We start from the raw sequence: 19,373 nt of genomic DNA, 5'->3' as shown, positions 1-19,373 counted from the left end.
GGTCTGTGTTTAGAATAGAAGCAGAATGTGAAAGACCGCCACGCTGTGGTGAAACGTTCCTCCTTGGCTGCCAATGGAAACTTCATCGGATATTTATACCCACCTTAAACGTACACTTGCTTGTGTTGGAGGTGCCGCTCGGTCACATGACTGCGTGCGTGCCGACTCTTGCGTGCGTGCGGTGATGTCAGGCATCGTGTCCAAGTGCTGAGTCATGTGACGAGCAGCTGGCTTTATTTGTGAGTGCGTGTGATGTCTGTTGCGTTTTGATAACGCGTCTGACGGTTGAATGAAAGCCCCATCGAGTTACCTGCATGGGAGGTGTTGACGTTGGCGTAAGAGCAATGAGAAATGTGGCAGCCATATGTTGCTCTGTGTGCTGCTAGCTAGCATCATCACGCTGGTAGTTTTCAAAAGACAATCCCTTCAGTAGCGAAGGGGTTTTACATGATTTGGACTGATCTTTCAAGGAACACAGAATATTGTGTCCTATGGCTATATAAACATGGAACCTCCCAAAAGAAAAATTAGACTTCTGTCTTTCATCAGAAAACAAAAGTGTGTTTCTACTTTTTTCTGTTCTTTAGTAATCAGCAGTAGAACATAGGTAAGTTTCAGGAAAATATCAGTTCCCAACTAATTAAGGGTGAAAACCAGGTTTTTGTGAAAAGATACATTGCAAACATAACTTCAACTTTGCCACAAAAATGTTTTGCTTTTTTGACAACTCAAATATCTAAACAACTATACCAACATAAACAACACAAAAAAACATCAAAATAACAATTCATTTACAAATATAACACCATCAGCTTTTTACACTTTTCACATTTGGAACTAAACTGCGCGTGTGCGTGCATTAAAATATCTTTACAATTCGTAACCTTCTGCACGCTACAATCCTACGTGCTCTTCCACTTCCTCCTTCCTGTTGTGTGTGATTTTTTTATTATTTTTTTTTTTCCGCCCACATGATCCATGCTGGGCTCTTATCAATGCACTTCTACACCTTGTGGCCGTTTTTATGGCTTAAAACTGCTGAGAAATGTGACATGCATCAGTGGGGAGTTGCGTCATCACCTCTTTTTGCCTCTCGCGCAAAAAGACGTATAAGTACATTGTTGGGATTGGGTGTTGGGGTTTATATAATATAATATGTTATGTCACGTCACGTCACGTCACGTCACGTCATGTAAAATTCTGTGCCATTTTTTTCTTAATTATTAGTATTCTTATTCCGCTGTTTTTTTTTGTCCTCTTACCCCTCCATTTTTCAACCGATTCACACCATTCAAGCATCAAGTTTTTTCAAACAAAAATTCACAGATTTTCCAAAACCCCAAGAATTCCACTGCATTTTTCTCATTGAAAATTAATGAGCCATTCTTCAAACTTCCACTATTCGCACATTTCTCAACCGATTCAAGCAATTCCAACATGAAACCACGCTACTTATTCCAGACTTCCAAACTGAGCATTTTCACAGTCCAAAATTTTTAATTTTTTGCAAAATTAAAAATCCCACAGCATTTTTCCCCATTGAAAATTTTCCATTCCAAACTCGCAACATTTGCACATTCCTCAACCGATTCAAGCCATTGCACCGTGACAACATTCCACACATCCAGGACCCGTGAAAACATTCCACACATCCAGGACTTTTCGACATTCCAAAAATGTTCCTGACATTGCCACTTTTCCGTAACACTACAAAATTCTCTTACTAGTTCAACAGTTTTCAACCAATTCCAATATCAGCACAATCCAGGCATTAAGGCGACCTATTTTTCACATTTTAAAAAAATTTAGATTTTCCCCAAATTTTCCACTTTTCCAGAAAAGTAATTACCTACTACTACTAATTACTAATAATTACCTGCTACTACTTTTGCATTTCTCAACCCATTCACCTCATTCCAACATCAACTCATTCAACAAAGTCAAGACATTACCACTTTTAAAGAAATGCTCATTTTTTATCTAATTAGATGAAAGGCATTCAGCAACTACTTCAACATTTCTCAAAAGATTCCAACCGTTCCAACATCAAACCATTCAGTAATTCAGGACATTTGTGCTATTATTCACATCACAGCAATTTGTACTTTTCCAGACATTCCTATTATTCCCGAATGCTAAATGCCTTTGATTTAATTAGATCAAAGGCATTGACACTTTCCTGCTAACCGCCCCCCCCCCCCCCCCCCCAAAAAAAAAAAAATTAAGCTCACATATGCATGTGTGTTTGTCAGGTGATAAACATGGACGGCACGGGGAGGCGGGTCCTGGTGGAGGACAAACTCCCCCACATTTTCGGCTTCACGCTTCTGGGTGACTTCATCTACTGGACCGACTGGCAGCGCCGCAGCATCGAGCGCGTCCACAAGCACACGGCTGAGCGGGACATCATCATCGACCAGCTGCCGGACTTGATGGGCCTCAAGGCCACGTACGTGCACAAGGCCTCGGGTAAGTGCGTCATCGCGCTCCGCCGTCGGTGCCACGTTTATCTGTGCTGACAGACAACTACGCCACCCGCAGGTACCAACCCGTGCGCGAACAGCAACGGAGGCTGCAGCCACCTGTGCCTGTTCAAGCCTCAGGGTGTTCAGTGCGGGTGTCCCATTGGGCTGGAGCTGATCTCGGACATGCGCACCTGCATCGTCCCTGAGGCCTTCTTGCTCTTTTCCCGCCACACGGACATACGCCGCATTTCGCTGGAGACCAACAACAACAATGTGGCCATCCCGCTCACCGGCGTCAAGGAGGCGTCAGCGTTGGACTTTGACGTCACCGACAACCGCATCTACTGGACGGACATCACTCTGAAGGTGAGACGTGTGCTGCCAACCAAACCGTACCTCCTTTTTAACCCCTGCTCCCTCCACAGACCATTAGCCGAGCCTTCATGAACGGCAGCGCTTTGGAACACGTGGTGGAGTTTGGACTGGACTACCCGGAGGGGATGGCTGTAGACTGGTTAGGGAAGAACCTGTACTGGGCAGACACCGGAACCAACCGCATCGAGGTGGCCAAACTGGACGGGCAGCACCGGCAGGTCCTGGTCTGGAAAGATTTGGATAGTCCACGGGCTTTGGCTCTGGACCCGGCCGAAGGGTGAGCACCATGTGTGATGGGCTCGGGTGGTCTGCACAGAGACGTCAAACGTTCTCCCCATGTTCCCCCTCAGCTACATGTACTGGACGGAATGGGGAGGCAAGCCAAAGATCGACCGATCAGCTATGGACGGGACAGGTCGCATCACTCTGGTGGCGGACGTTGGCCGAGCCAACGGACTCACTATCGACTATGCTGAGCGCCGCCTGTACTGGACCGACCTGGACACGACACTGATCGAGTCCTCCAACATGCTCGGTATGCTTAGCTCTTTCTTGAAAATATTCCCAGCAATTTCATGTCCTCAGCTTTGGCCTGCAACGCTCCAACGGAAAATTGTAGTGGAGTGGAACACTTGGTTCTCATTTAGCCACTTAGCATTAGCCAATCTGGATCTTTCCTTATTCTTTTTACTCTTGTGGCAAATAAAACTTCATCTGGAATCATCCATGTCAGGGCTCACCAAAGTGCAGACTGGGGGCCTTTTGCAGCCTGCTGCTGTTTTTTTATTGGCCCCCCAGCAGCAGCTTATTCTAAAAATATCATTTAGCAAGAAAAACAGAAAAAAAATAGAAAAATCACAAGTCATTTAATAAGACAAAAGCCCCAAAAAAGTTGTAATACAATAAGAAATCTCGTAATTTGATATAATACCATCATAATATTATGAAGAAAAATGTCATTTTAGCAGCATAAAATTGAAATTTTAAAACAAAGGATGTTTTTTGTTTTTTATTAATATTATTAATATTATGAGAAACAAACAAAACAACAAATAGTTATTTTTGGAAGATTAGGTTGGAGATTAGGTAGGAGAATAAAGTAAAAATATTGTGGGAATAGTCATAATACGAAAAGAAAATGTACAAGAAGAGAGTTAAAAGAAATGGAAAAAACATTTACAAAAATTTCATTTTACAAAAATAAAGTCAAATAATTTGGAGAAAAAGTCGTATTCTAATGAGGGATAAAAGTAGAAATTTCACAAGAATAAAGTCATAAAAAGAAAATAAGAAATCGTCAAAATAAAATTCAGTTTAGTAGCAGGAGTTGAATTATTCAAAAAAATCTTCAAGACAAAAATATAAAATGATTAAAAACTATTACTTAATTATTTTATATTTGATTATTATCTTATATTTTGTATTTGTATTTGTAGAAACAAACTAAATAAAGTTGTCATTTTTAGAAAATTGGGTTGGGGAAAAGAAATTTTAACAAATTATTAATATATTATTATATTTTATAATTTCATTTTTATGTAAAAAAAAAAAAAGATTCATACTATGAGAAACAAAATACAGTTGTCATTTTTTTGAGTTTTTATTTAAATTATTACTATATTAACAATTATTAATTCATTATTTTATATTATGGATATTATTTCTATTTGATATGATTTTATAATATCTTTTTAATTATGCATATTACAAGAAACAAACAAAGTTGTCATTTTTGGAAAATTAGGGTGTGTGTGTGAATCCATGACCCCTCTAGCATAGTGCGTGTGCGTGTGTGTTTTGCAGGTCAGGACCGAGAGGTGATAGCTGATGACCTCCCTCACCCGTTTGGCCTCACCCAGTACCAGGACTACATCTACTGGACCGACTGGAGCCAGCGTAGCATCGAGCGAGCCAACAAGACCAGCGGGCAGAACCGGACCGTCATCCAGGGCCACCTAGACTACGTCATGGACATCCTGGTCTTTCACTCGTCCCGGCAGGGCGGCTGGAACGCGTGCGCCTCCACCAACGGCCACTGCTCGCACCTTTGCCTCGCCGTTCCCGTCAGCAGCTTTGTGTGCGGCTGCCCCGCCCACTTCTCGCTCAACTACGACAACAAGACATGCAGCGGTGAGAAGCCCTGCCTCCGCCCACATGGTCGATGAGCCGTGGCGTAAACGTTTGTGGTCTCTCCAGCCCCCACGTCCTTTCTGCTGTTCAGCCAGAAGACAGCCATCAATCGCATGGTGATTGACGAGCAGCAGAGTCCTGATATCATCCTACCCATCCACAACTTGAGGAACGTGCGCGCCATCGACTACGACCCGCTGGACAAGCAGCTCTACTGGATCGACTCCAAGCAGAACCTCATCCGCCGTGCTCAGGAGGATGGGAACCAGGTGGGGACCAGGGGATAGTTAGTCGAGGCACACTCACTGTCACTCTTTCGCTCGAACACTCTCTCTCTCTTTGCTCTCTCACATTCTTGCGCTGTTTCTTTCTTTCTCTCTCCCTCTAACACACTCCCCTCTCCCTCTTTCTATCACACACCCACTCTCTCTCTAGCGCTCTGTCTCTAACATCCCCCCCCCCCCGCTCTCTAACACACCCACACCCACACACACACACACACACACACACACACACACACACACACACACTCTCTCTTGCCCTCTCAAACACCCCCCCGTCTCTTTCTCAACACACACCCTCTCTCTCGCGCTCTCTCTCTGTAACACACTCCCCCTCTCCCTCGCTCTCTCTCTATCACACACCCCTTCTCTCTCTCTCTCTCTCTGTCTCTCTCTCTCTCTCTCTCTCTCTCTCTAACACTCCCCTTTTCTCAACACACACCCTCTTTCTCTTGCGTTCTCTCTCTAACACACTCCCCTCTCCTCTCTTCCTTGCACTCTCTATCACACACCCACTCTCTGTCTCTCTCTTTCGCTCTCCCCTTTGCTCTCTCAATCACACACACTCTCATTCTCTCTCTCTCTCTGTCTCTCTCTTGCAGAGCATGACGGTGGTGTCGGGCTCGCCGGCCGGGCCAAGTCAGGGCGTGCAGCCGTACGACCTGAGCATGGACATTTACAGCCGCTTCATCTACTGGACCAGCGAGGTCACCAACGTCATCAACGTCACCCGCACGGACGGTAGCCGCGTGGGCGTTGTGCTGCGAGGAGCGCACGATAAGCCTCGTGCCATCGTGGTTAACCCAGAGCGAGGGTGGGTGTATTGTATCAGAGGTTAAAGTTCACGCGCTCACACATGAGGCTCATTTGACGTTTTGGGATGAAAGGAAAGACGGACGCATGGATTTATAGACGGAAAAATTGGCACGCTAGCGCCTCTCCAGGAGTGCGGGTTTGAGTGTTCTGCCAGATTTGTGCGAGTTCCAGGAAACATTTAAAGACTTTCAGATGTTTCTCTGCAGGTACTTTTTTTTCCCCTCCGTGCTCCAAAAAGACTGCAGGAGCTTTTTGTTTGCCCTTCCTTTCTCCTTGTTTATTCTCTCGCTCTTGTCGCTGCCAAGACGTTTGTTTGGAACCATAATTGCAGCCTTCCCTTCGGACCCAGGTCCGTGCAGTAATCTTTGTGTGGTTCAGAGATGAAGTCTCCAGATGTTCTGCTTCTTTGCAGCATTCCACACACAAACACATGATGATGATGATGATGACGATGATGACGATGACGATGATGATGATGATGATGGTGATGGTGGTGAAGACGGGTGTGTGCTGTGTCACAGGTACATGTACTTCACCAACCTGCTGGAGCGCTCACCGACCATCGAGCGGGCGGCGCTGGACGGGACTGAGCGGGAGGTTCTGTTTTTCAGCGGACTGGGCAAGCCCGTCGCCCTCGCCATTGACAACGAGCTGGGGAAGCTGTTCTGGGTGGATTCAGACCTGCGGCGCATCGAGAGCAGTGACCTGTCAGGTACGCGAGGAGAGCTAGTATGTGAGCTTCCCGTTTGGCCGGGGGTGGGGGGGCAGGCTTAATAATAACTGATAGAATATATCCACCACCCACAGAACAAAGCTGTGCTAGTAATGTCTTACACTTGTTTTTAATATTTTACTTTTTATACGGCAGAGTGTCATTACAGCTTTAGTTCATCAGGAAGTGATGGTGGGCGTCCCGAGCAGGAGAGCTAGGCTCAGTGCTAGCTGTGAGTTTGGAGAGAGTTGGGAAGTGTTTTTATGTTGGCGTGGATGTAAAGTCCTGCAGTGTTCTCCGCTGTTAATAAAGCCATTAAAGTGCATCGGCGACGTGAGTCTCTCCTTCCCCACAACAAGCGGCATTACAGTATTGACCAGTGCACACCAGGAAATAAACGGTGTCATTTCTTACAGGCATTGGCTGGACAGCTATGTAGTGGGGCTTGTTTAACCTTTGCATGGTGGGCAAGCAGGAAGGAGAGACGATGCTGAGAGATGTGTGTGTGTTCTGAGCTGCTGTCTGGTGGCCGCGTTCAAGAAATAAAGTTGGCAGAAGCAACAGGAGAAGTTTCCTTCTTTGCTTCGGAGCTGAATAACACTGACAAGTTAACAGACTAGTAGCGAACGGAAAAGGAGACGGCTTTGTTTGTGTCGAATACAGAAGATGAGGACTTTGATGGATTTGTGGATGAGGATTGATGAAAAATAACGTCTAAAATACTTCAATTAATTCCAACCAAACTCAGTTTTGCTCCCGCTGCCGCATGCATGCTAGCGTATGTTTTTTTTTTATTATTGTAGCATCGCTGGGAGCACGTCCTGTTCCCGGCCTAATTTGCGGTAATGTTTTGGTGCAAATGCTCTTAAAGTTACATGTTTGACCAGGAAATAGCAAGCTCAAAAGAAGACGACTTTTTTATGTGGAACAACTGACAGTTTGTGTGGATCTTGTGAATGATTGTGACTGAGCTAGGACTCAGTAATTAAAGTCTACACACGACGGCTTCATTGATTGAAAAACGAAACTTTTTCGTGCATGAAGCTTCTACTTGAGTTGGTAATTTGGCCGCTATATGCGGTCAGATATTGACCAAGGGAGACAAAATGGGTGGCCGCTGGCCGCGTTGGACAGGTGACTGCTATACACAGGGTCTATAACATGTAAATTTGCTGCGGGGGATTTTTCAGTGGCTGCTATAGGCAGGTGGCCGTTCTATAAAGGTGGCCGCTAAGACAGGTTTGACTGTACATTAGGCCGCATGTGTCAAACTCGCGCCCTGGACGGCCGAGACGCTGCAGGTTTTCTCTCCAACCAGTTTCTTCAGCAGGTGATTTAATTGATGAGCTCCTTCCCTCAAACTGAAGGTGTTGATCATTAAAATCACCTGCTTTAGTGACTGGCTGGAAAGAAAACCTGCAGTGTCTCGGCCCTCCATGGCACGAGTTTGACACCCCTGCATTAGACTAATCCTAATCTCCATAATTAGGCGCTTTATCTCTGTGGTGCTACAAAGAGAGTAGTCAGAGTCAAACTTCAATGACTTCATTACTGGAGGATTTTCATCATTCTCTGGTGGGTTTGGGGTATGTACTGCACCCACTTTGGGTTTGAATGACACCTGATGTGCCATGCAGCTTATTAACGCCTGTCGCACTCCTCCTGCCCCTCCCCCTGCCTCACCCCTCAGTTCCTCACCCATTTTGTTGCCTTAGTTCCTGAGCTTTTGTGGCCCGACAACCTTGTTTTTGTTTTGTCCCTGCCGCCCCCTCACCTCAGGCGCCAATCGCATCGTCATCGCCGACTCCAACATCCTGCAGCCGGTGGGGCTGACAGTGTTCGGGAAGCACCTGTACTGGATCGACAAGCAGCAGCAGATGATCGAGCGCATCGACAAGGTCACGCGCGAGGGCCGCACCAAGATCCAGGCCCGCATCGCCTACCTGAGCGACATCCATGCCGTCCATGAGCTGGACATGAGGGAGTACGGTGAGTGCCGGGCCACCAGCTGGTAGCGAGAGAGCCAGGCCGCCATGCTGATCCCTCTCCTTCTCGCCTTCAGGTAAACACCCGTGCACGTGGGACAATGGCGGCTGTTCTCACATCTGCATTGTGAAGGGCGATGGGACCACCCGCTGTTCGTGTCCCGTCCACTTGGTGCTGCTGCAGGATGAGCTCTCCTGCGGAGGTGAGCGCCACCCGGCCCAATAAACCCGCCTCACCTGTGCACCTCCCTCACTCCCGTTTCCTCCTCAGAACCGCCCACCTGTTCTCCAGAGCAGTTCTCCTGCAGGTCTGGCGAGGTGGACTGCATCCCTCAGGCGTGGCGCTGTGACGGCTACGCCGAGTGCGACGACAGCAGCGACGAGGTGGACTGTCCCGTCTGCTCCGAGTCGGAGTTCCAGTGCGACAGCCGGCAGTGCATCGACCTCAGCCTGCGCTGCAATGGAGAGGTCAACTGCCAGGACCGCTCTGACGAGAACAAGTGTGAAGGTGGGTGGGCCGTCTGTTAACACTGGCAGTGTGCCTTTTACATGTGCTCATTTCTTTTTCTGTGTGTATGCTCCAGTGCGCTGCCCTGCGGATCAGTTCACCTGCACCAATGGCCAGTGCATTGGCAAAGACAAGAAGTGCGACTACAACATGGACTGTACCGACAACTCTGACGAGATCGGCTGCTGTAAGCTCACCGCCGCCTTCATGCCACGTCTCATTTTGGTGCACCTGTCCCACTTTTTCCTCTGCACTTTCAGATCCCACCGAGGAGCCGCCCCCGCCCAACAACACCATTGGCTCCATCGTGGGTGTGGTCATGGCCGTGTTTGTGGTGGGCGCCGTCTATTTCGTGTGCCAGCGTGTACTCTGTCCCCAGATGAAGGACGACGGCGAGACGGTCACCAACGACTTTGTGGTTCACGGCCCATCGTCGGTGCCTCTGGGATACGTGCCGCACCCCAGCTCCTTGTCCAGCTCACTGCCAGGTGAGACGTCAAGCTGTCCCTTAGCTTGCTGTTGGACGCCAACGAGTACAAGCTTTGTGTGTGTGTGTGTGTGTGTGTGTGTGTGTGTGTGTGTGTGTGTGTGTGTGTGTGTGTGTGTGTGTGTGTGTGGCAGGTATGTCCGGAGGCAAGTCTGTCATCGGCTCCCTGAGCATCATGGGTGGGAGCAGTGGGCCGTCCTACGACCGCTCCCACATCACGGGGGCGTCGTCCAGCAGCTCGTCCAGCACCAAGGGCACCTACTTCCCCACGGTGAGGCTTTCTCACCCCCAGGAAGGTTAAAAAAAAAAAAAAAAAGTCTGAGTGTGTGTGACTCCTCTTTGGTGCTTCGGCAGATACTGAACCCACCTCCTTCTCCTGCCACCGTCCGCTCGCAGTACACCGTGGAGTTTGGTTACTCCTCCAACAGCCCCTCCACGCACAGATCCTACAGGTAGGCTTAACGCTCGTCACCTTACTTCCTGTTACTCCTCACACGTCCTTCTCTCTATCCCGCAGCTACAGGCCCTACACGTACCGCCACTTTGCCCCGCCCACTACACCCTGCAGCACAGACGTTTGCGACAGCGACTACACGCCGGGTCGCCGTGTGCCACTCAAGTCCAGCGCCGCCGCCGCCGCCAAGGGCTACACCAGCGACCTCAACTACGACTCTGAGCCTTTCCCGCCCCCGCCAACGCCACGCAGCCAGTACCTGTCGGCGGAGGAGAACTGCGAGAGCTGCCCGCCGTCGCCTTACACCGAACGCAGCTACTCGCACCACCTGTACCCGCCGCCGCCATCGCCCTGCACGGACTCTTCGTGAGCCGCAAGGAGCGCAGGTGGTGGCTCCGCCCCCTCAGTGTAAATAGCAATTGTGCATAAATGAGGTTAAAAATGGGAACGCCAGGCTGGCTGCAGAACATTTGTACATTGAAAAGAGAAAATCATATTTATATATTTTCTATACAGTGATGATGCCATAGAGGTTTGTATTAAGACATTTGTAAATTTTTTTAAGAAAAGCTTTTATGTAAATCACACACATACAAGTTGCCTTAAAGGACACCATGCCAAATATCTACCATCAGCAGCTCCGCCCACACGCCGCTCTAACCGCGCTCTTCACACACGGGACGCAGCCAAAGGGGTGGAGCCGGCACCCACGTGATGCGAGCACAGTGCACGTGAAAGCATCCCGACAGGGAGCCCAACCAAAATGTGCGTCTCCTTCATGTCCCAAAGCTGAGCGTCCCGACTCGTGCCTGAGCAGTCAAGACGGGAAGTATTTTTGTATAAGCTATATAAAAACAAAAAGAAGAAGAAGAAACATTGTAAATCTCTCATTCCGTCTATTTTTATACATGTGACAATCCGCTCGTCTCACGTGCACAGACAACTTCCACCAGCATCAATGTGACAATCTCAACTTCCTGTCAAAGACACCGCTCGCTTCTGGCGGCAGCTCTAAAACCTGTGGAAAGAATGAGACCTGCATGGGTGCCAACGCCAACATGGATGACATCACCAACATGGACGCTACCGCCACATGGATGGCAACAACAACAGGGATGCCTACGCCAACATGGGTGAAATCACCAACATGGATGCCAACGCCACATGGATGACCTCACCAACACCAACGTGGATGTCAGCGCCAACATGGATGATGTCACCAATATGGATGACGTCACAAACACTAACATGGATGCCAACGCCAACATGGGTGCCAATGCCAACAAGGATGACATCACCAACATGGCGTCCTTATAGGGATGACGTCAACGCCAACGTGGCGTCCTTGGTGACTAGTTTGAAAGTGTTTGTCTTCCTGAAGTGAAAGTTTGTGTGCTATTATGTGACAAAGATTCCAATGGGGCACTTGAGTGTGTTCTGATGCTGGTTTTGTCTGCTTGGGTCCACTTGATGCTGAGGGTGATGCTGAAGAAGCTTCCAGAGAATCCAAATGTAAAAAAAAAAAAAAAAAAAAGTTGATTATTTTTTCAAGCACTTTTGTCTCATGGACAGGAAAATGAGATCAGTTTGGATCTTGGAGCTTTCTCTGGAGGTGACCAACATTTGGTTCTTGTTGTCTTGCCACTCTGTAAAGCAGTTAGTTGTGACATGGTCGTGTACAGCCCAACCAGAAGCTGTTATCACATCACATCAAATGCTGATTTTTACTTTTGTCTTTTTGTTCGACATAAAGTGAGTGACATTTTACTGCAGTGTCAGTGTGATTCATTAAAAATGCTTGTGAGCATCCCCCGTTTTATACACGCTAGTTACCGTAAATATAGTCCACTTGCAGGTGAAAGTATATTGTGATAGTTTGTGGAATGCTACATTGACGAGATCGTGTTTTTAGTTTTCGTTACTACACTAAGCATTACGGTCATGTGGTCTGAGCAGCGGCTGAGTTGTAATTGGCTCTCGAATGCCACGTGACGTGGCAACAGCGGAAGAAGCGGAATCTGGCGCAGCAAAAAGGGGTAAGCTTGCAAATAATAAAACTGAATGATCGTCTTAGGTTACCGATTAAGTGACCGTCTGGCGCCCTCATTGACGCGGTCAGCAATATTTGTTGGGAGTTTAATCAATTGACGGCCGTGTCGGCCGTCGAAAGACAAGAAAGGAAAGGAAGCCTGTCGTCTTTTGCCTTGGCGTCGCGGCAGTACTACTCGCTTGTTCTCGAACCGTCGACGAATTAAAAGAGCATTCCGTTCAGGAAGTGACGTCACTAAGTTCGAGCGTGTTTTCACGTCGAAACGACAAAAACAGGTGTTTGTTGTCGCTGCCTGCCGCGGGAATTTCCCCCCAGTGACGTCTGTAGAGCCGGATGATTGACAGCCAGGGAGGCGCGGGCGCGCGTGTGTGTGTTTTGAATAATATTGTAAAGATGTTGTCTTCAGGACCATGCAGAGCACCACAAACTACCTGTGGCTCATCTCCGACCTGCTGGGTCAGGGCGCCACAGCCAACGTGTACCGTGGCAGACACAAGGTGACACGTGCAGAGGTCAAAGGTCCCTTCCACCCTGGCTGCGTCCTTTTGTCAACATCCTATCTTTGCAGAAAACGGGCGATCTGTACGCTGTAAAAGTGTTCAACAACCTGAGCTTCCTGCGCCCGCTGGACGTGCAGATGAGGGAGTTTGAGGTTCTGAAGAAACTCAACCACAAGAACATTGTCAAACTGTTCGCAGTGGAGGAGGAGGTGCGTGCGTGCGTGCACTACCATGTCCTTTTGGCGTCACGTGACGTGACGTCCTCTGTTGCAGTCCAACACGCGGCACAAGGTTCTGGTGATGGAGTACTGTCCCTGCGGGAGTCTCTACACCGTCCTGGAGGAGTCGTCCAATGCCTACGGGCTTCCCGAGGACGAGTTCCTCATCGTCTTGCACGACGTCGGTAAGAGACAGCCGCCGGGTCCCGTGTTGTGCTCCCGGCACCCGTGCTGTGACGCCGCTCTCTGATTGGTTGCCCGTAGTGGCAGGAATGAACCACCTGAGGGAGTACGGCATCGTGCACCGTGACATTAAGCCGGGAAACATCATGCGTGTCATCGGCGAGGACGGACGCTCCGTCTACAAGCTGACCGACTTTGGGGCGGCGCGGGAGCTGGAGGACGATGAGCAGTTTGTGTCCCTGTACGGCACAGAGGAGTACCTGGTGAGGGCCGCCATCTTGTTTTCCGTGAGCCAAAGGTCAGATGCGGTAGTCATGGTGTGTCTGCTGCAGCATCCCGACATGTACGAGCGAGCCGTGCTGAGGAAGGACCACCAGAAGAAGTACGGCGCCACCGTGGACCTGTGGAGCATCGGCGTCACCTTCTACCACGCCGCCACCGGCAGCCTGCCCTTCCGACCATTCGAGGGCCCGCGCAGGAACCAGGAAGTCATGTAAGGCTGACGGTGCCAAGGCGCTGGCGAGCCGACGCTCAAATGGTGAATTTTGCTCTCTCAGGTACAAGATCATCACGGAGAAGCCGTCGGGGACCATTTCTGGACACCAGAAGTGCGAGAACGGGAAGATCGAGTGGAGCACCGAGATGCCCGTGTCCTGCAGCCTGTCCAAGTGAGCGTCCCTGTCATGTTGCCGTCACGCCGCACAGGACCTCACTGATGCGCTTTGCTTCTTCTCAGGGGCCTTCAGAGCCTGCTGACGCCCGTCCTGGCCAACATCCTGGAAGCGGACCAGGAGAAGTGTTGGGGCTTCGACCAGTTCTTTGCCGAGACCAACGACATCCTGCACCGCACTGTGGTCTTCGTCTTCAGCCTGCAGCAGGCCACGCTGCACCACGTCTACATCCACGAATACAACACGTGAGGAACGTCGTCACACCGCCGCTGCCGCATCACCCCACCGCCTGACCACTTGTGTCCACAGGGCGGCGCTGTTCCAGGAGCTGCTGTCCCGCAGGACCAGCATTCCGCTGCACAACCAGGAGCTCCTCTACGAGGGCCGCCGCCTCGTCTTGGACCCCAACCGCCAGGCCAAGACCTTCCCCAAGACCACCAGGGACAACCCAATGATGCTCGTCAGTCGAGAGTCCGTGGCCACCGTGGGACTCATCTTTGAGGACCGTATGTGACCACGCCCACTTGGACCGACCCAACCCCACCTTCAGCCTCAACAAGTGTTCTTGTCTCCACAGCGAGTCCTCCCAAAGTCCAGCCTCGCTACGACCTGGACCTGGACGCCAGCTACGCCAAGGTACCTGCCCCCGCCCGCGCACCCTCCTGGGTAGCCATGCCCACTGACACCATCTTGTTCTTCAGACCTTCGCAGGTGACGTGGGACACTTGTGGAAGACATCCGAGTCTCTGCTGGTCTACCAAGAACTGGTCCGCAAAGGGGTCCGTGGTCTCATGTGAGTTCGATGATGATGATGATGATGATGATGATGATGATGATGATGATGATGATGATGCCAGAGAGCTGATGAAGGAGGACTACAACGAGATCCTCCACAAGAAGTCTGAGGTCTTCCGCCTGTCCAACCTTTGCACGCAGAACCTGGAGAAGACCGAGCAGCTGTGAGTGCGCACGAGCACGTCTTGCACGTGTGTGTGTGCATGTCCATAAGTGCACACTCGCATACTTACACTCAAGTCTTCTGAGTGCACAAGTGCAGAGTACTTACACTTAGTCTCCTGAGTGCACACTTGCATACTTACACTTAGTCTCCTGAGTACATAAGTGCACAACTGCCTGCTTACGCTTGTTTTTCTGAGTGCATAGTACTTACACTTAGTCTCCTGAGTGCATAAGTTAAGCACACACTTGCATACTTACATTTAGTGTCCTGAGTGCATAAGTGCACACTTGATTACTTACACTTAAGTCTTCTGAGTGCATAAGTGCATCGTACTTACAGTTAGTCTCCTGAGTGCATAAGTACACACTTGCATACTTACTCAAGTCTTCTGAGTGCATAGGTGCATAGTACTTACACTTAGGCTCCTGAGTGCATAAGTACACACTTGCATACTTGCACGTAAGTCTTCTGAGTGCATAAGTCAGGATGAAGAAGCTGTGTGTGTGTGCGCAGGTTGGAGGTCCTCATGCAAGCCAACGTGCTGACGTCTGAGTACGACGAGATTGCCGACATGCACAAGAAAGTTGTCAGAGTGAGCGCTTGCCCAGCTAGCCTTATTGCTGTGTGACGGTTGCTATGGCCAAGTGACTGTGTGTGTGTGTGTTCTAGATCTCCAGCTCTTTGGAGCCCATCGATCGGAGCACGCAGGACGTGAAGGCCAAGTTCCTGCCAGGAGGTCCACTGACTGATGGATGGACTCAACAAGTGGGCACGCACCCCCAAGACAGGAAGTATGGCTCTTACTGTGTGTGTGTGTGTGTGTGTGTGTGAGAGAGGGATAATTGTGTGACCAGCATGCCATTTGTGCAGCGTGGAGAAGATCAAAGTTCTGCTGGACGCCATCACGGCCATCTACCAACAGTTTAAGAAGGACAAAGCTGAGAGACGTAAGTCAACAACAACAACAACAACAGCAGCAGCAACTCAACTTCTTTTTAATGTGTGTGTGTGTGTGTGTGTGTGTGTGTGTGTGTGGGTTGGTTCAGGTCTTCCGTACAACGAGGAGCAGATTCACAAATTTGACAAGTACGTCTGCACGTGTCAGCACACTCACTGGCACAGCCTCCACTCATCTCAATGTGCGCATGCGTGTGTGTGTATGTGCACGACAGACAGAAGTTGGTCCTTCACGCCAGCAAAGCGCGCTCGTTGTTCACGGAGGAGTGTGCCATGAAGTACCGCCTCTTCATCTCCAAGAGCGAGGAGTGGATGAGGTGAGTGGCGTCGCCTCTCTTATGCTTCCACGCTTACCGAGCGTCGGCGTTAACGTGCGTGCACGTTTAACGTGCGTGCGTGAACGTGCACAGGAAGGTTCACCACGTGAGGAAGCAGCTGCTCGGCCTGACGACTCAGCTGGTCGGCACGGAGAAGGAAGTGAGCGCGCTGATGGAGCAAGCCGCCAAGGTACGCTGACCCCTAATACTCGCATCCTCGCCAGCTGGCTTGCTTTAATGCCTAATGCCAACCAACCCTTCGCCAGCTGCAGGAGGCGCTTCCTCCCAAGGTTCTTCCTCTGCTGACTGCTGGCAACAAGCCTCAAGCCTACCTCAGCCAGAACACCCTGGTAGAGATGACGCTCGGGTGAGAACTCCTCATCCTCGTCCATCATGGCCCATGTCTCATTTGGTGCACTTGTATACTTACTGTATGTTTAGTCTGCAAGTGTGTACGTACACACCTGCAGACTTACACTTAAATTTTCTGAGTGCATTGTACTTGCACTTAAGTCTCCTGAGTGTGTATGTATACTTATACTTGAGTGCCTAAGTGCACAATTGCATGCTTACACTTAAGTCACCTGAGTGCATAAGTGCACACCTGTGTGGTTTTCAACTTGGTCTTCTGAGTACGTACGTATGTACTTGTGTACTTACGCCTAAGTCTTCTGAGTGCATAAGTGAAGAATTTTGTATGTGCTTATCCTGACCACATGAGTGCACACTTCATCTCCTGAGTGGATAAGTGCACAGTTAAGTGCTTCTACTTAAGTCTCTTGTGTGCTTAAGTGCACACTGAGGAGTATGGCAAAATGTAGTGCACTGTCAGGACCACCCTCACTCACACCCCACCCTCAATAGTCACCATCTTGGCTACGTAGCGGAAATGGAGCCTGGTAAAGCAGAGATGAAGGTAAGTGTGCAACAGTGATGGATTTGGGACAGCACATTTGCACACCCATGAAATAAGTACACAGTGTACTTATTAAAGTGTGTCGATGCAAGTAGTCCATTTGAGACAAGGCCATGGTCTTTATGGTGTTCGTGTGTGTGTGTGTGTGTGTGTGTGTGTGTGTGTGTGCTGTCAGGATGAAGAAGCTAAAGGAGGAGATGGAGGGCGTGGTCAAAGAGCTGGCAGAGAACAACCACTTCCTGGAAAGGTCACATGACTCATTTTGCAGCAGCCTGGCTGACGCAGGTCACATGAGCGCCTGTCAATGACATCATCAAATGTTGTCTTCCTTAGATTCGGAACGCTGACGTTGGACGGAGGCCTGCGAGGTTGAAAGATGCCAAGGAGACGTTTTGTAAATAAATAAGATGTAAATAATGTGCTTTTACACACACACACACACACACAGGTCATGTGACATGAAATAAACTGGCCATCAACTCAGTGTGACGTGTGTCCCCCCTCCCCAAGCTGGTTGCCCATGACGACCGAGCTCTGCCGCTGTTGCCATGGCAACCTGATACGACAGCATCTTCTTCCAAGATGGCGGCGCACGAACGTTCCTTTTATGGAGACTGCAGTGCTTTATTCTGAAGGGTTGCTGGGGGCGGGGCTTAGGGCCCCCCCACCAGTAACACGTGACTCGGTACGAGGAAAACATGCATCCTACTCTTCATCGCCATCATCATCCTCGACAGAGGACCACACGCATGATGGACGCGTGGCTGCCGCTTCATCATCTTCCTCTTCCTCTCCCGCGCTGAAGCCGCCGGAGGCTCGGCGTCGGGCACGTGCACTAGTAAGGTATTTACGTAAATACGGTTATGACAAGTGACGTCATCTACGTATGCGCGTGAGCTTAGCCGCGCTGATATTAAATTAGCACGGAGTGACAAGCTAGCATTAGCTTAGGAACGGCGTCAGGCGGAAACAGGAAGTGACGACAGAATTAGCAAGTAGACTTTCTGCTGGTCAGCTTTAAAGTTGTCTGAGAGAACTCTTGACCTTTGTGCTGCTAGCATGTTAGCAAGAGTGTCACTAACTCTGGTGTGTGTGTGTGTGTGCCCGCGTGCAGCGTGACAAAGATGGTGTACACGTCCACCAACACGTTGGCCATGGAGGGCTCGCTCTTCGCTCCGGCCTTTTCCTACCCCGTGTCCTTCAACTACTCAGCGAGGGAAAACTCCACGGTCCAGGCGAGCTTGGCCACGCCCACCAACGTGACCTCATCGCCGAGCCTATCACAGGAGGAGGATCTGACGTCGGGCGAGGTGGCGGCCCTGGCACTGGCATTCGGGGTGGTGTGGCTGGTGTCTGTCTTGGGGAACGCACTGGTGTGCGTGGTGATCCACCGCAGCCGCCGCACGCAGTCCACCACCAACTACTTCGTGGTGGCCATCGCCTGCGCCGACCTGCTCATGAGCGTGGGCGGCGCCCCCCTGGTGCTGGTCCAGGTGGCGTGGGGCGGCTGGCCGATGAGTGCAGCGGCGTGCAAGACGGTGCGCTTTGTGCAGCACCTGTGTCCTGGCGTGCAGGTGTACGTGCTGCTGTCCATCTCGGTGGACCGCTTCTACACCATTGTATACCCGCTCAGCTTCAAGGTGTCCCGCGAGAAGGCCAAGAAGATGATCCTGGCCTCGTGGCTCTTTGACGTCGCCTTTGTGGCGCCGTGTATCTTCTTCTACGGATCCACGACACCCGGCAGCCGCCACTGCCACTTCTTCCTCCCGCACAGCTGGGGTGCCGTGGCCTACGCCGCCGTGCACCTGCTCTTCGGCTTTGCGCTCCCGGCGGGCCTGATCGCATCCTTCTACCAGCGTGTGGTCCGCTACATCTGGAGGATCGGTGCCGACGGCCACACGGTACGGCGGACCACCAACGCGGTCCCACGGACCAAGGTGAAGACCATCAAGATGTTCCTCATGCTCAACTGGGTCTTCTTTGTCACGTGGACGCCTTTCTATGTGGCCCAGTTGTGGCACCCCAGGGAGACTGAGGGCGGCGGTCGGCGGGGGCTGCTCTTCTTTGCCGCCGTGGCATGGATCTCCTTTAGCTCAGCTGCATCCAAGCCCACCTTGTACTCAGTCTACAACGCCAACTTCAGGCGGGGCATGAGGGAGACCTTCTGCATGTCCTCCATGAAATGTTACCGTAGCAACGCCTACACCATCACGGCCAGCTCGCGCCTGTCCAAGAAGAACTACGTGGGTGTGGTCGACATCCCTGTGCACACCAAGTACCACTTTGACCCCAAAGACAAAAAGGTGGCATGGACCGCCAACGGCAACCCCCACAACACCTTTGTCTGACTAGCTAGCTGCTTGCTAATGCTTTGTTGCTACCTGTGT

The 19,373-nt window shown here is 50.3% G+C and overlaps 3 protein-coding genes across 7 annotated transcripts in view; all 3 read left to right on the top strand.

The window, feature by feature from the left end:
* Positions 1-11,980, top strand: part of lrp6 (low density lipoprotein receptor-related protein 6) — a 26,983-nt gene extending 15,003 nt beyond the window's left edge. Inside the window, exons 8-23 of the mRNA XM_054769393.1 lie at positions 2,253-2,469; positions 2,542-2,831; positions 2,891-3,117; positions 3,191-3,375; positions 4,644-4,970; positions 5,037-5,239; positions 5,854-6,065; positions 6,589-6,779; positions 8,559-8,768; positions 8,842-8,967; positions 9,036-9,272; positions 9,349-9,459; positions 9,533-9,760; positions 9,894-10,030; positions 10,114-10,211; positions 10,277-11,980. Of these exons, the coding sequence (XP_054625368.1) occupies positions 2,253-2,469; positions 2,542-2,831; positions 2,891-3,117; positions 3,191-3,375; positions 4,644-4,970; positions 5,037-5,239; positions 5,854-6,065; positions 6,589-6,779; positions 8,559-8,768; positions 8,842-8,967; positions 9,036-9,272; positions 9,349-9,459; positions 9,533-9,760; positions 9,894-10,030; positions 10,114-10,211; positions 10,277-10,583 (3,306 nt within the window). The 3' untranslated portion in view covers positions 10,584-11,980. The remainder of the gene's footprint in view (positions 1-2,252; positions 2,470-2,541; positions 2,832-2,890; positions 3,118-3,190; positions 3,376-4,643; positions 4,971-5,036; positions 5,240-5,853; positions 6,066-6,588; positions 6,780-8,558; positions 8,769-8,841; positions 8,968-9,035; positions 9,273-9,348; positions 9,460-9,532; positions 9,761-9,893; positions 10,031-10,113; positions 10,212-10,276) is intronic.
* A 158-nt stretch (positions 11,981-12,138) lies between these two features.
* On the top strand, positions 12,139-18,159 carry tbk1 (TANK-binding kinase 1). 4 transcript variants are annotated; one of them, XM_054769406.1, is made up of 22 exons: positions 12,139-12,249; positions 12,670-12,760; positions 12,832-12,972; positions 13,037-13,166; positions 13,246-13,427; positions 13,497-13,657; positions 13,722-13,832; positions 13,901-14,080; positions 14,145-14,341; positions 14,413-14,471; positions 14,537-14,628; positions 14,693-14,794; positions 15,310-15,388; positions 15,466-15,587; positions 15,667-15,743; positions 15,843-15,882; positions 15,969-16,070; positions 16,164-16,260; positions 16,337-16,437; positions 17,162-17,233; positions 17,320-17,395; positions 18,101-18,159. In XM_054769406.1, the coding sequence occupies exons 2-21, from the start codon at positions 12,674-12,676 to the stop codon at positions 17,357-17,359; spliced, it is 2,172 nt and encodes a 723-aa protein (XP_054625381.1). In that variant the 5' UTR covers positions 12,139-12,249; positions 12,670-12,673; the 3' UTR covers positions 17,360-17,395; positions 18,101-18,159. The 4 variants fall into 4 exon arrangements, with proteins under 4 accessions (XP_054625381.1, XP_054625380.1, XP_054625382.1 ...); XM_054769405.1 differs by lacking the exon at positions 18,101-18,159 and adding an exon at positions 17,497-17,630; XM_054769407.1 differs by lacking the exon at positions 18,101-18,159 and having other exon boundaries at positions 16,343-16,437; positions 17,320-17,520.
* gpr19 (G protein-coupled receptor 19) lies at positions 17,507-19,334 on the top strand. Of its 2 annotated transcripts, none has more exons than XM_054769411.1 (2): positions 17,507-17,829; positions 18,101-19,334. In XM_054769411.1, exons 1-2 carry the CDS (start codon positions 17,507-17,509, stop codon positions 19,332-19,334), a joined length of 1,557 nt encoding a protein of 518 aa, XP_054625386.1. The 2 variants fall into 2 exon arrangements, with proteins under 2 accessions (XP_054625386.1, XP_054625387.1); XM_054769412.1 differs by having other exon boundaries at positions 17,677-17,824.
* The last annotated feature ends 39 nt before the right edge of the window (positions 19,335-19,373 follow it).

Source organism: Dunckerocampus dactyliophorus, chromosome 2 (genome assembly GCF_027744805.1).
Source record: "Dunckerocampus dactyliophorus isolate RoL2022-P2 chromosome 2, RoL_Ddac_1.1, whole genome shotgun sequence".
Lineage (NCBI taxonomy): Eukaryota > Metazoa > Chordata > Actinopteri > Syngnathiformes > Syngnathidae > Dunckerocampus > Dunckerocampus dactyliophorus.
The sequence above is the reverse complement of the archived record's forward strand: the minus strand, read 5'-3'. Positions and strand labels throughout refer to the sequence as shown.